We start from the raw sequence: 15,877 nt of genomic DNA, 5'->3' as shown, positions 1-15,877 counted from the left end.
TCCCTGTAAACATACTGATGTATCTATTAAAGCTAGAAAATAAACACTTATAAATTGGCACTTTTCAAAAAACTATATTAAAATTTATTTTTTCTATCCACACAGGAAGAATTTAATGGAAAACTTGACTCCCTCTTTTTTAATGATGGTCAGCGAAGAATTGACTTTGTTCTAGTGTATGAAGATGAAAGTAGGAAAGAGACCAATAAAAAGGGTTCAAATGAAAAACAAAGGGTAAGTTTTTTATCCCATTTTCTTTTTATTCCTTATAATATTATAGAATGAAAAAATAAAGTGCTATTTTTATGTAAGCAGTAAAGTGAAACTGGTGTTTGAAATATCATACAACAAACATACCTTCATATTTTCTCTGGTCATCATTCCCTCAAGGCATGGTAACAGAAAAAAAAATTTTTTTAACTTCTTAAAGTTTGGAACAGAAACTTCCTCAGGCTCTTAAGCTGAAGGTGGACTTTCTTCAGAGGAATGGCACTTTCTATCTGTAGAAGAGATTTACATTAAAAGCACACTTGGTGATTTGCAACTAGGTATGAAAGGAAGCTAATGATTAACAATGACAGCAAGCGTAATAACAACCAGCATTCAGGGAGTGCTAACTCATGGATGGTCAGTGCATTTTGTATGCATTTTCTCATTTAATCCTGAGAACAGTCTGTGAGGTGCCTTTTATTTTCATACCATTCTGGATGACAAACTTGATCCATAGGTTAAATGACTGCCCAAGTTCATGGACTCTAGTGTAAGAACTGGTGGAGCTATGGTTCAAACTCTTGTCTTGAATCTCGAACCTGTGCTCTTGGAACCTGACATTCAAATTCGAATTCTGCCATTGTATTATATGAAATAATTCAAGTTGAGGTAACACTAGCCTCGGATTACAGTGGCTTAATAAAATAAAAGTTTACTTATTGCTCGTATCAGACAAATGTGGCATCCCTATTTGGCACAGTGGTTTGGGGGTACAGGCAGGACTTTGCTCCTTGCAGTCATTCAGGAACCCAGGCTGACACAGAGGCTTTGCCATTTTCAACAGGTAGTTTCTAAGATCATCCTGAGCGTCAATAAATGGTGGATGGGATGAGAGAGAGAATGAAGAAAGTACTCGTGCTTCTTTACCTCTTTGGACTGGAACTGACTATATCAGTTGTGTTCACATTCTATTGGTCAGAACTCTGGAAGGTGGAAAGCCTAGTTTCTGGCCGGAGAGCCATTTCTCAGTAGGAACTCCATGCTGTGGACGGGGAACATGAGTTTTTGGTGGACAGCGGCTTGTCTTTGCCACAGCTACCAACTGGCTGTGTGACTTGGATGAATTTTCTTATCAGAATCGTATTTTTTTATTATTTTTGAGATGCCTATTATTTTTACTTTATTTATTTATTTATTTATTTTTACGGTATGCGGGCCTCTCACTGCTGCGGCCTCTCCCGCTGCGGAGCACAGGCTCTGGACGCGCAGGCTCAGCGGCCCTGGCTCATAGGCCCAGCCGCTCCGCGGCACGTGGGATCCTCCCGGACCGGGGCACGAACCCATGTCCCCTGCATCGGCAGGCGGACTCTCAACCACTGCGCCACCAGGGAAGCCCCTATTTTGACATCTCTGAAATCAGGGTACATCTTAAAAAAGGTGTATCATAATTTCATTGACTGCATTTTTTCTTATTGGTACATAAAATATTGGCTCACTGTACAACCAGTGACATCTTAGATTTAGGAAAATGGGAATCCCAGTACCTAGTCCAGAGGATTATGGTTAGGATTAAATAAAACAATTAAATAGATGTTAATTCTTATACCTTACCTTTTATTTGGGGTTTTCTTAAAGGCACTGGTATGAAAAGGCATCACTCTCCTGTTCTTATATAATTTTATCACTAGAGGAAACTGGCTTACAGTATTTTATCATTTTCCTGTGGACACTAAGATATCTTCTGTGCAGTCATGGTCACCATCATCAAATATTTATTAGGCATCCATATGCCGATGGAACAGAATTGAGTACTACGTAAAGTAAGTTAAACAAACCTAATCCATTAAAGTATAGAGGAAACAGTTCTAGTTTTAGATAAGAGCTTCTCTGCCATGGTAAAGGAGTCCTAGAGCCTCTTACATTATTTATAAGGTCTGCCTTTGCTTTACACAGAAGCATAGGTCCTGGGGTAACTCATAAATCAAGAGAAAAAAAATCATCATTAATTTTGGCAATTCCTGAACTCGTGGCTTGATACACCATGATGTTGGCTTTTTATAAGCTGTGCTTTGAAGTGTTTTGAGTCTCTCTTTATACATATTACTTAATTTAGAATTCAAAGCTCAGCTTTGGAATCACATTTTTATTAATTGGAAAATCATTTGCGCGTTCCATCATACTCCCTGTCAGGACGTATTCAGGATTTAACATAACGCCAAGGAAAGGCAATTTCAAAATTCCTCTTTCTTTGAGAGGGGAAAACAAAGTATGTCTAAATCATATTGATTTCCTAAAACAACACCAAGGTTGACTTTGCCAGGGGCTGATCTAAAAAGTATTGTTAAATTCTTGCTTAGAGATGGAGAAAGATAGAACTGATAGGCCTATGAGTATTCAAAACATAGAGCAAAAGACTGCATCTACACATGAGCAAAATGGAAATTATTTTTCTACACCAAACCTCCAAATATCATGTAACTTTGTCCTCTTATATTAGTGAAAATACCTCAGAACTTCACACCTCCCTTTAAAAAGCATAAACCATTTACGTTTAGATTACACATGAGGATGATCATAAGTTGTTCCAATAATGTGTTCGCTTAGCTAGTACTGCTGTCCGTGGCACAGAATCAGTTTGAATGTTTTTTGTTTTTTTTTTTTTTACTGCAAGTAACAGGAAAACCAAACTCAAAATGGCTTAAATGCTAAAAGGAAATAATAATTCTCTCATTTAAGAAATAGCCCAGACATAGGAGCATTTCTGAGTTAGGTAATTTATTGGCTTAATGAGGTCATCAGGAATTGAGGGTGATTTCATCCTCCGCCCTGCCATCCTCAAACGTTGGCTGTTCTTAAACTGTCTTCACTTTGTTACATGATGTTTGCTGCATTTCCAGACATCCAGAGGCAGAAAGAGGGAATGCCCTTTCTCATGGTCCTTTTGAAGGGGGAAGAAAGCTCCCCTCTTCCTTTTACTGTTGACTGTCTATCACAGGTCTATTCCTAAACCAACTACTGGCAAGATGAATGGAATTACGGTCATTAGCATAGACTAATCAAGACTAGTCTTTCCTCACTTGAATCACCTGATCACCCAGTATCTGACCAACCGTCAGGATTTTCTTAGTAATGAAGAAGGGAGAATGGCTGTTGAATAGGCAGCCCCAGCAATGTCTGGCACAGCACATGATTAAATATATAGAAATAGGTTTGCTCTATGTTGTGAAGAGCAAAAATGTTTTAAATAAAACAAATTCCCATGTATTTCTCGAGCTCTTCCTGCTCAGTTTTGTTAGTCACGCTCTCTTCCATTTCCTTTATCCAAGACTGCTAACCAGTGGCAGAACTGATCGATTCTGAATTTCATTTTGTCTGACACTTGGCCTCCCTTCAGACAGATGTGTTTATGACCAAGTAATGGTATAATGCAGATGATGGTAAAGAGGGTCGAAAAGTCTAGATAGCACAATAACAGTATAAGAAGAAATCCTGAATGTGTTATTATTTATCGATATTTACTTTATTATCAGTAGAATCCATTCCTAAAAGTTGATGGAAAGTTTATTTCCTTGAAGGTTATGAAAAGTTTATATATGGAAGTATAAGTTTGTATTGTATATCTGACCTTAAGAATTCTTTAGTGGATCTGGCCAGTGCAGACTACAGAATAAGAAATTTTCCAAAAAATGAGTGTTGAATTAAATTATATCCAAACTTTCAAATTATGTGAGACAACTGACTAATTGGTTACGGATCCTTTGAGCTTTTTTTTTTTTTAATTTATTTATTTATTATTTTTGGCTGCGTTGGGTCTTCCTTGTTGTGCACGGGCTTTCTCTAGTTGCAGCAAGCGGGGGCTGCTGTTCGCTGCGGTGCGCGGGCTTCTCATTGCAGTGGCTTCTCTTGTTGCGGAGCATGGGCTCTAGGTGTGTGGGCTTCAGTGTGGCTGGTGAGCTGTAGAGTACAGGCTCAGTAGTTGTGGCGCACGGGCCTAATTGCTCTGCGGCATGTGGATCTTCCCGGACCAGGGCCCGAACCCCTGTACCCTGCCTTGGCAGGCAGATTCTTAACCACTGTGCCACCAGGGAAGCCCCCTTTGAGCTTTTAAAACTTGTCCATTGTTTTAGATGACTTATCATGAGGCTGGAACTCTACCCAGAAGCTAAATGAGATCTCTTTGCAAATGGTTAAAAGTTCATCAAAAAGTTCTAATTTGTTGAACACAGTACGTCACTCCATTTATTGAGGTTTTACATACTTTAGTAAAGTTTTATAATATCTATGAGGATGTTATACATTTTATTAGCTATTATATTAAATTTTTGTTGCTGTTGTCAGACATTTTAAATTGCAGTTTGTGATTGATTATTGTGTGTGTTAAAAAAGAAGTCTTGGTTGTTTATAAGTTGTATCTAGTTACCTTGATAAACTTTTTAGTTCTAATAGTTTCTAGTGCTTGTTTTAAGTTTTCTCAAAAGAAGACCATATTGTCTACAAGTGACAGTTTTGCTGTACCTTTCTTTATACTTCATTCTTTTTCTTGTCCAAGTGATATGGCTAAGACCTCTTGAATAAAACCAGTAACACATAGTAGTCACCACTGTATTCCTGATTTTGATGCAAATGGTTCTAAAATTTCACCATTAAATATCACATTTACTATAAATTTTTGGTAGTTTTCTTTTAAAAAGTTAAAGGAGTTCCCTTCTAGTCCTAGGTTGCTGTGAGTTTTTATAATTGGGTTTTAAAATTTATCAAATGCTTTGTTTTTTGTATCAAGGTGATCACATTACTTTATTTATCAGTAAGTCTTATGTGCATTAAGTGTATGATTATTTGTGGTTAATAAGATGATAACTAACAGTATAGATAACTCAAACATCATTCACTATTGGCTTTAACATGCAATGTATAATTTTTATAGTCATTAGCTTCCTGCTTATGCTAATACTACATTAACATAGTTTATTTATAATTCATTAAAAAGTATTTGAGGTCACTTACAGAATATACCAAAAATGTAGATGAGGAAATCAAGGTGACAGAAATGTAAAAGCCAGAAGAAGAAAATGAAGCCATGTGTCAAAGTAATAAACAAAATGATTTATTATTAACCATAAGGTCCTGTTCAGAACTTAAGAGTTCATCTGCAAATTTGCCTCTGAGTTCCCTAGTAGCCAAATAAAATAGAGGATGTTGTCAATAGCATGGTTTAAAGTTTCAACACAATAAAAACAAAACTGGTTGTTCAAAAGAAATACAATCTTTCTGGTCTAAAGATCCCCCAAAAAGAAATTTGTCCCATGGAGCCTCCTAAAGGGGAAGGCATGATTGAGTCGACTTAACATTGCCGTTCACTCTCCAAATTGAAAAAAAAAAAAGGGATGGCAGAAGGGGATTATGAAGAATCAGAATAATATTTAAAAATTCTTGGTAATGACATATTTGCTACAAATAGTCCATGAAAAATATTAGGCTAGGTTAAGTGATGATGGCAACCAGTGTTGGGTGGTCTCACCTTCTCAGATAACTTTTGGTAGGTGTTCTGTCTTTTGTTTTCAGGTATGAAATCAGGTTTAGCTTTAAGTCCTTAAAATTTTAGACTAACGCAGGGAGCTCTTTATATTTTTATTCCTTCCTTTACACCCTACTTGCTTAAACTAAGATTGTAGGTTAAAAGGAATAAATTAAATTAGAATCAGCAGTTTCAAATTACAGCTACAAGTTGTGTTGCTGGTATAAGCATATTTGGTTTTATTTTTGAGTACTCAGCACAAGAGCAGTGAATCCGAATCTTGATTCTTATTTCCAAAATAGGAAGTGTCCTTGGGCTCAATCCTTAAAAACAGACAAACAAGACAGTGAAATCCTGAAAAGTAAAATCTGATTATCCCATTTCATCTCAGAAAGATATGGAGGAGAGAAAATTCTTTTCCCGATTAAGTCCTTCTGAGTTGGTTTTGAATGAAGCTGTCATTTGCCCTGGTCCCAACAGTCACCTGTGTCTCACTTTTTAAAGGGTCGTCTGTGAAAGGGTGAAGGGTTGGGAAAAATCAACTATACCAAATTCTCAGGCTTGAAGGAGATAAATAATCATAAAAGAAAGCTGCTTATATGCACAGAAAAGATGTGTCCTAAAAAAATAGTATAAACTTGTCTGATGATAAGAGTCGTCTGCTTTACTTGTTAAAACTAGATTATCCAGGCCCCATCCTGTGCGTACTGAGCCAGAATCTCCAGGAGAGGGGCCCTAGAATCTGCATTTTAAGCAAGCACTCCAGGTTGTTCATATAAACGGGTAGGTTAGTTTGGAAAACATTGCCCTGAAGTATTTACAGTAGTTATCTTAGTGGATTGATAACATGATTTTTTTCCTTCTCAGAAAATGTCTGTTTTCTAAGTTACCATTTGTTTATTTTTGTAATTACACCAAAAATGTTAATTTAAAAAGAAAAGTTGGAAACAAGCTTCAGGTAAATATTCACTTCCTTTCTATGCTTACCATTTAGGATGCTCGTCTGTTTTCTGTCCCTTGTGAACATACCTCACCTACTTGGGTAAATCCCTCATCAGATCGGGCCCGCTAATGTTTAATGTTTTATCACCAACACGTGAATTTAAATTAAGTCCCAATTAAATAATTTATTCCTGCTTACCAAACCTTCTTGCGCACATGATATATAAGTAATAAGAAGCACTGTGAGTAATGAGAGTAGTTTTTTTGCACAAATTAAGTACCTTTGTCTTATTTCTCATCCATCTTCACAGGCGTAACAAAGATTGGCAGGTTCAAAAATACAATGATGGCACCATCAGTATTTTTCCTAACAAAGCTGGAAGAATATTTGAAATTAATCTATTCATATATTTCATTAATCCCTACTTGTTTATGCTGATTTATTATCATCACAGTGTATTTAGTAATCTTACTTCCTAGACATTGCAACCCCTGCTTTTTATGCATAAAAGCTAGGTGACATAAAGCAAATGGTAAAAATTGGTGTTTAAAATCAGTATTATTTCTGTATAATTCAAAAGCAAGTCCTTCCCAACAATGACTTTATTAAGCCAAATGAGATGTGTAATCTCAGGTGCTTAGGGGACAGAAAGCTGCCTTAATTATGCCAGTCTGTCCTTTGTGATTTTGATTGCTTTATTCTTTATTTCTCTGACAGCTTTATTAACATCCCAAAAGAGGTATGAATAAAATTCCAGTTTCTGGGGTGGGATAAGTGCTGTTGTCCTTCTCTTACTTAAAACCCCCAGGACCATTCTCCACTGACAATAGTAGAATCATATGCATCTTTTTGTGACGTCCATAAGTCCTCAATGATTACAGTCACTTTGGATTTGCTAGAAGTAGGTTAAAAAAAAAAAAAAAAAAAAAAGATCCAGGTCACAGTCCCAGTGAATTTGCTCCCCTAGAGATAGAGGAACTTAGAGCACCATCTAGTATATGGCTGGGCTTTTCTCAGAACCAGTGAGTCTGGTTTAGTCATTTTATGCTGCCAAATACACATCATAGACTATAAACATAGGTTTAGGTTCTTACGTGTAAGGGTTCCAATAAGGCACATAGATAATTTTTAGCTAAAATTTGTGTGGCCTCAGATATTCAACAAATATTTATTGAGCAATGGCTATGTCAGGCAATATGCAATATTAATTTTCTTTCATTTTTAACATGGAAGACAGCTCTACCCTAATTTTTTTAAATGTCAAGAACACTGTTACACTTTTTGACATAAACCACAGCAAGATCTTTTTTGACCCATCTCCTAGAGTAATGGAAATAAAAACAAAAATAAACGAATGGGACCTAATCAAACTTCAAAGCTTTTGCACAGCAAAGGAAACCATAAACAAGACGAAAAGACAATCCTCAGAATGGGAGAAAATATTTGCAGATGAAACAATGGACAAAGGATTAATCTCCAAAATATACAAACAGCTCATGGAGCTCATCAAAAAAACAAACAATTCAATTAAAAAATGGGTGGAAAACCTAAATAGACATTTCACCAAAGAAGCCATACAGATGGCCAAGAGGCACATGAAAAGCTTCTCCGCATCACTAATTGTTAGAGAAATGCAAATCAAAACCACAATGAGGTATCACCTCACACCCTTCAGAATGGCCATTATCAAAAAATCTAGAAACAATAAATGCTGGAAAGGGTGTGGTGGAAAAGGAACCCTCCTGCACTGTTGGTGAGAATGTAAATTGATACAACCACTATGGAGAACAGTATGGGGTTTCCTTAAAAAACTACAAATAGAACTACCATATGACCCAGCAATCCCACTACTGGGTATATACCCTGAGAAAACCATAATTCAAAAAGAGACATGTACCACAATGTTCATTGCAGCACTGTTTACAATAGCCAGGACATGGAAGCAACCTAAGTGTCCATTGACAGATGAATGGGTAAAGATGTGGCACATATATACAATGGACTATTACTCAACCATAAAAAGAAATGAAATTGAGTTATTTGTAGTGAGGTAGATGGACCTAGAGTCTGTCATACAGAGTGAAGTAAGTCAGAAAGAGAAAATAAATACCGTATGCTAATGCATACGTATGGAATCTAAAAAGAAAAATGGTACTGATGAACCTAGTGGCAGGGCAGAAGTAAAGACGCAGACGTAGAGAACGGACTTGGGGACGTGGAGGGGGAGGGGAAGCTGGGACAAAGTGGGAGAGTAGCACTGACATATATACACTACCGAATGTAAAACAGCTAGTGCGAAGCAGCAGCATAGCACAGGGAGATCAGCTCTGTGCTTTGTGATGACCTAGGGGGTGGGATAGAGAGGATGGTAGGGAGGCTCAAGAGGGTGGGGATATGGGGATATATGTATGCATATGGCTGATTCACTTTGTTGTACAACAGAAACTAACACAGTGTTATGAAGTAATTATACTCCAATAAAGATCTATTAAAAAAAAAGAAAAAACACTGTGACTTATCCACGTGTAAATTCTACAGAGCAGTAAAGCTGATGATTTAATATTAAATAAATTTAAGCAATCTTCTCTTAAGTAAGCAGTCTTCTCCTGATATATACCTGTTTGACAAATACAGCACATATGCTAATTTACTTTAGCTACCTGACAAACCAAGAAAATTTTTTGATCAGTGTTTAAAATATTCCACTAGTTCTTTATGAATTGCCATGCCAAAGGGAAATAACAAGAACTGTCTTATCAAAGTAACACCAAGGTGATATATTTACATGTTTAAGCAAATAAAAATGTTTTATCCTTGATTCAACTATTTAAGTATTTATAGTTAGTGGTAAAATCGAGGGCATTATAAACCAACTCCAAGGTCTACCAATTATTGAGAGATATCAGGTAAATTTCACAGGAGTTCTTTGTAAAGAACCCAATAAGAACTGAAATATAGGATAAATTAGTACAGCTTTTCTCTGTGGCAGTGCAGCAGTACATATTAAAGAAATTAAAATTACATGCACCTTCATAATTGTGAAAAATTAGAAACAACCTAAATATCCAACAATTTGAAATAAAATAATCTGTTTCTGTTTTGTATATACATTCATTTGTATTATATTTTAGATTCCACATATAAATGCTATCGTATAGTATTTGTCTTTCTCTGTGTATCTTATTTCACTAAGCCTAATAATCTCTAGGTCCATCCATGTTGCTGCAAATGGCAGTACCTCATTCTTTTTATGGCTGAGTAATATTCCATCGTGTGTGTGTGTGCATGCGTCTTTGTATGTATCACATCTTCTTTAAGCCAGTCGTTGGGTTGCTTCCATGTCTTGGCTATTATAAACAGTGCTGCTATGAACACTGGGGTGCATGAATCTTTTCAGAGTTTTTGTTTTTTCCCAGTATATACCCAGGAGTGGAACTGCTGGATAATATAGCAGTTGTATTTTTAGTTTTTTGAGGAAACTCCATATTGGCTTCCCTAGTGGCTGCACCAATTTACATTCCTACCAGCAGTGTACAAGGGTTTCCTTTTCTCCACATCCTTGCCAGCATTTGTTATTTGTTGACTTTTTAATGATAGCCATTCTGACAGGTGTGAGATAATATCTCATTGTGGTTTTGATTTGCATTTCTCTAATAATTAGTGATGTTGAGCATCTTTTCATGTGCCTGTTAGCCATCTGTATATCTTCTTTGCAAAAATGTCTGTTCAGGTCTTCTGCCCATTTTTAAATCAGGTTGTTTTTTTTCTTTTTTTGATATTGAGTTGTATGAGCTGTTTATATATTTTGGATATTAGCCCCTTGTTTGTCTTATTGTTTGCAAATATTTCCTCCCATTCCATAGGTAGTCTTCTCCTTTCATTGATGTGTTCTTTGCTGTACAAAAGCTTTTAAGTTTGATTGGGTCCCATTTGTTTATTTTTGCTTTCATTTCTTTTGCCTTGGGAGACTGATCTAAGAAGATATTGCTGTGATTTATGTCCAAGAATGTTTTGCCTATATTCACTTATAGGAGTGTTATGGTGTCATATCTTATATTTAGGTCTTTAAACCATTTTGAGTTTATTTTTGTGTATGGTATGAGGGGATGTTCTAATTTCACTGATTTGCATGTAGCTGTCCAGCTTTCCCAGCACCAGTTGTTGAAGACACTGTCTTCTCCATTGTATATTCTTGCCTTCTCTGTCATAGATTAATTGACCATAAGTGCATGGGTTTATTTCTGGGCTCTCTATTCTGTTCCATTGATCTATGTGTCTGTTTCTGAGCCAATACCTTGTTGTGTTGATTACTGTAGCTTTGTAGCATAGTCCAAAGTCTAGAAGGGTTATACCTCCAGCTTCATTCTTTTTTCTCAGGATTGCTTTGGCAATTCTGGGTCTTTTGTGGTTCCATATAAATTTCAGGATTATTTGTTCTAGTTCTGTGAAAAATGTCATGGGTATTTTGATAGGGATTGCCTTAAGTCCGTAGATTGCTTTGAGTAGTATGACCATTTTAACAATATTAATTCTTTCTTCGGAGAATGAAAAGGATATACATCCATCAGATGTCAAAGAAAGTAGTCTGAGGACCAGAACAATGTAGTGGTATAGAGTCAAGAAGAGGGAGGGCTAAATGACTCATATTTAAGATCCATTTCCTGGAGTTTTGGTAAAATGGTGTCACTGGTATCCCATTAGAGGGATTAAGATGTCACTGGGTGCACATTGTGGAAGCCAAGGGATTAGGGTTGCTTATTTTTGTTCTGATGTTTGATATTAAAAGAGGTGAGCCTCTAAGGCTTACAAGGTAGAGAGGTTTTTTTTTTTTTTTTTTTTAAGGAATAAAGGAGATTGAGCATATTTGAAAGCAGAGAAAGAAGGTAATGATGGCTGACGTGTCTACAGAGCTTGTGTGTCAAGCCTCATGCTGAGGACTTTAAACCCATGATCACATTTAATCCTTAAAAAAAAAAAAAACCTCAAGATGAAGCTATTTTTCTTTACCACCTTTGAGTTGAAGCCACTGATACTTGCAGAGTTTATTTGCCCAACATCACAGAGCTAGCAGATGGCAGAACCAGGATTTGAATTTTCGCTCGGAATCTTAACCATTATGCCCAGGAGTAAAAGGAAGACCGATACTACAAGAGCTAAGGGGCAACTGGTAGACTAAAATCGAGATGATAGAGTCCTATGAAGGTGATAAGGAGTCATGACCTCAACTAGAAATCCCACAGAGGAGGAACTATGTCTAACTCGCACTATGTGGCTTGTCACGGTCATGGTTGACGCAGCTGATACAACCGAGACAGGAGTAGTTTGTGTTTGGTATGTATGATGACAGAACTGACCTCTCATGGGGCTGGTTCCTTCTAGGTTCTCTGAACTGGCCCCCTTTTGTCACCTCATAATTCAGACTCCTAGGGGTCAGGAAGCCTCTTCCTGTTCTGGATGCCCCAGAGCTATCTGGTGCTAGCACATTCCAGAATTAAACTGTATCTGTCCTCCTCTGTCATGTCCTATAATGCCCGTAAGTAAAAGTTCATGGAGCATTTGGGGGTGGGGGGCCCCTCAGAGAAGAGGAGCCCAGTTGCTGTACTGCAGTGATTTGTATTCCTCAGTCAATCCCCACATAACAGGCAACCATCCACCCACCATCCACTCAACTTATTCTTTCACCAGACATTTATTGCCTGTTTATTCTACTTTAGGCCCGTTCTAAGTGCTAAGGATATCGAGATCAAAAGAAAAGCATCTCTAGGGGCGGCAGCGGTAACTGAAGAGCAGCCAGGACTGAGGCAGGGTTTCATATTCTTTTTTTTTTTTTTTTTTAAGAAGATGTTGGGGGTAGGAGTTTATTAATTAATTTATTTTTGCTGTGTTGCGTCTTCGTTTCTGTGCGAGGGCTTTCTCTAGTTGTGGCGAGCGGGGACCACTTTTCATCGCGGTGCGCGGGCCTCTCACTATCGCGGCCTCTCTTGTTGTGGAGCACAGGCTCCAGACGCGCAGGCTCAGTAGTTGTGGCTCACGGGCCCAGCTGCTCCACAGCATGTGGGATCCTCCCAGACCAGGGCTCGAACCCGTGTCCCCCGCATTAGCAGGCAGACTCTCAACCACTGTGCCACCAGGGAAGCCCCAGGATTTCATATTCTTAAAGACGGGAAACATTTAAGGTGTTTGTTGGCTAAGAGCAATGAAGATAAAGGACTAAAGAGAAGAAAAGATATTGCCGAAGCAAGCTCAGGAAAGATAGGAAAAGGGAGTAATCTGACACCGGAAGAGAGATGTCTACCTATGAGAGGTAGAGAGAAAGGCATGTGCAGGACTTTGCGTGAGTGGCTGCATTTGTCTGAGGAAGGAGGCGACGGCACTTGCAGAGTTTGGGAGTGAGGTGTGGAATGCAACGAGCACCTTCAAAGTTTGGAACCGCTCCCCAGTGGAGGAAGGGGGCAAGGAAGGAGACAGCTGTGCCTCATGGCGGCCTGTGATGGGAACCATGGAATTCCAGTAAAGCCAGTTAACACACTTTTGTGGTTTCTCGCTACCAGCACTTCATTGTTCACAGACGCATTAAGCCACAGGAGAAGCCCCTCTTTTGAATGATTCTCCTAGTCTTCTAACTAGAAGGACGTTTGTTCATAACAGCTAAAATCCTTGAGTCTGAGCCTTCACGTCCTAACTGAAATTATTCCTGACTCCTAGAGGATACAGAAGACAGTTGGATTCTGCTTATGACCTGCTAGTGAGAGGATCTGGGTTGCCCCTTGTACAGCCTCAGGCTGAGTCATCTCCCTGGAAAGAGAGGAAGTCAGAGTGTCCGGTCTACACAGAACACCCCTCCCTCCACTGCACAGTGATTTCGGTTTTAGGCTAACAAGTGTTCCCTAGTTTGTAGTTACTCCTTTAGGATTCTTACTGGCAACAGAAATGAGCTCTAATTTAAGCAGACAAAGAGTTTATCAGAAGAATGTTAGGGGGCTCACAGGTTCATTGGAAGGCTTGGACAAACAAGCCTGGAGACGAGACTGCCAGAGGCAATGCCCCAAATCCCACAACACAGCTGGTCTGGGAGAAAGCGTGGTTGCTCCCCGGGGCCCAGAGCTGCTTCTGGCGCCACTGACCAGCAGTGCTCCCCAAAAGCTCCTGCCAAAACCTCTGTCACTGCTGTCTCTGGAACAGATATCCGCTCTCCCAGCTACCCCAGAACAGGTTCTGCGTGGCCTGACTTCTTTGCATCTCTAGCTTCTGACTCAGAGTCTAGAGTGGGTGGTCTGATTAATAGCGCCTAGCTCATGTGCCAGTAGCTGAACTTCATGGGAGACAAAGAACGGGAGTGTTTCTGTGTTTATCTGCTGTAGGGGACGTGGGCTCTGGTGGGAGTTAAAATGTTGAGTGGCCAAAAAGAATGACAGATGTCCATTACAGTGCTGTAGACCCATGAATGCGTGTTCCAGTCCTTCTGTGTTGGGGAAAATTCTAGGTCACTGAACGCTGAGTTTCTCTGTAGTTCCTCTACAGCAGAGACTATTTCCGATTCTTCTTTGAATCTTCAGCGCTTTGAAGGATACTCTCAGGAAATGTTTGTAGAACAAATTAATATGTGTTTGTTGAGTATATTCTTTCAACAAACACATATTGGGCACATACTCGTGCCAAGCACTTTGTCAAGCGGTGTTTGAACGATCAGAAAAGCTTTTACACAGTAGTAAAGAAAGAAGCCATCAGGAACAAGGACTGGGCTGCCATGCAGGAATCACAATATAAGGATTCGGGTCTAAGGTGAAGAAATACTGCTTGGGTACAAAGCAGGGTGGGTCTGAACCAGCTTCCCATTTGACGTTGGGGATATGGTGGATGTGGGGTGGAGAGGGCTGAGAAACATAGCAGGGTGGATGGCAGAGATGGGGGATGGTAGACTGGCAGAGTGGACGGCCACCTGCTGGGAACAGAAGGGGAAAGCGCCACCTCCAGGCCCCCTGGCTCTCATCTCCCTGGGCTTTTCTAGGCAAGTTTGGCTTGTTCATTTATAGCACTTGCTGGTTTTTCTCTAAGTGACTATTCTGTGCTCAAGTTGTAACAAATAATTAAGTGTGTTATATTTGTAAAGCTCTTAGAACAGTGTCTGGCACAGTAAGTACTATGTAACTATTCATTAAATATATGAAAATAAAGCAGTATTCTGTTTCTGATACTTCCACAAAATATGTTAGGGATTCCACTGGGACTCACATTTAGTCAAATGCTAGGTGCATTTTTTCACCTTTGACCTTTTACATACAGCACCTACTTTACATTTATTAGGTGCTTTTCATGTTCTAGGCACTGTCTGTAGCACCGCAGCTCAGCACCCCCTCTGCCCATTCACAGTTGGCAAATCTTGAGTGTTGCTCCCTGGGCAGAGTGCCCTGACTGTCTGACCCACTGGATTACCTAGACATTGACCCAGTAATTACTCTCTATCTTGTTAAACGCTGAAGTTAAAAACTGAAATTAATGCAGCTTTTTCAGTTGTCTTCAGTGGGAGAACTGGTCCAATTCACCTCTTGTGATTATTAAAGGTGGAAGTTCTAGTTGATGTGGTTTAAATCATATAATCCTCATGAGAACTTCAAAAGGAAGCCAGTGAAGTTTTCTCCGTTCTCCAGATGAGGAAAATGAGGCAAGGGAGTTTAGGTTTCCTGCCAAGGGTCAAAGAGCTAATTAGGTAATGGCATCAGATTTGAACCCAGGCAGGCTGGTTTCAGACCCTGTGTGTTTAACCTCTATGTCCACTCATTTTCTTCTTTTCATAAAGCAGCATAACTCCTTCATCATCAAAAGCATTCTTTTCAAAGGTCAAAGGAGTCTCTACCTTTACATGCTTCCCTTACAAGTTAGGACACAGCTTAGCAAAAGCCTAGCCAGATAGAACTTAATATCAACAAATAAGGTGTATCCTGTATCTTTTTAGATGGTCATGCAATATGGACAGATATGTTATCAATTAATTAGTTGTGTAGATTTAGGTGTTTTTTATAGCTTCAGAAACATTTCATTCTTGGAGAGAGAAAAAGTTATTTGCATTTTGCCGAAATTGTCTGTATTTTTAAAATTGAATTTGGTCAGGGCATGCAAAGATGAAATATACACATCCAAAACTGAACTGTTTGAATGTCTGGTATAGAAACATAATTTTAATAATGTAGACTGTCAGATCTGGACTATAA

General features: G+C 38.7%; 1 protein-coding gene across 1 annotated transcript in view; it reads left to right on the top strand.

Moving 5' to 3' along the window:
* The window catches only part of ANO6 (anoctamin 6), a 137,272-nt gene that overhangs the window by 48,648 nt on the left and 72,747 nt on the right, over positions 1-15,877 (top strand). Inside the window, exon 3 of the mRNA XM_007471547.1 lies at positions 106-234. Coding sequence (XP_007471609.1) covers positions 106-234 — 129 coding nt within the window. The remainder of the gene's footprint in view (positions 1-105; positions 235-15,877) is intronic.

Source organism: Lipotes vexillifer, unplaced genomic scaffold (assembly GCF_000442215.2).
Source record: "Lipotes vexillifer unplaced genomic scaffold, Lipotes_vexillifer_v1.1 scaffold794, whole genome shotgun sequence".
NCBI classification, from domain to species: domain Eukaryota; kingdom Metazoa; phylum Chordata; class Mammalia; order Artiodactyla; family Lipotidae; genus Lipotes; species Lipotes vexillifer.
Note: the sequence above shows the minus strand (reverse complement) of the source record. Positions and strands in the feature narration are given on the sequence as shown.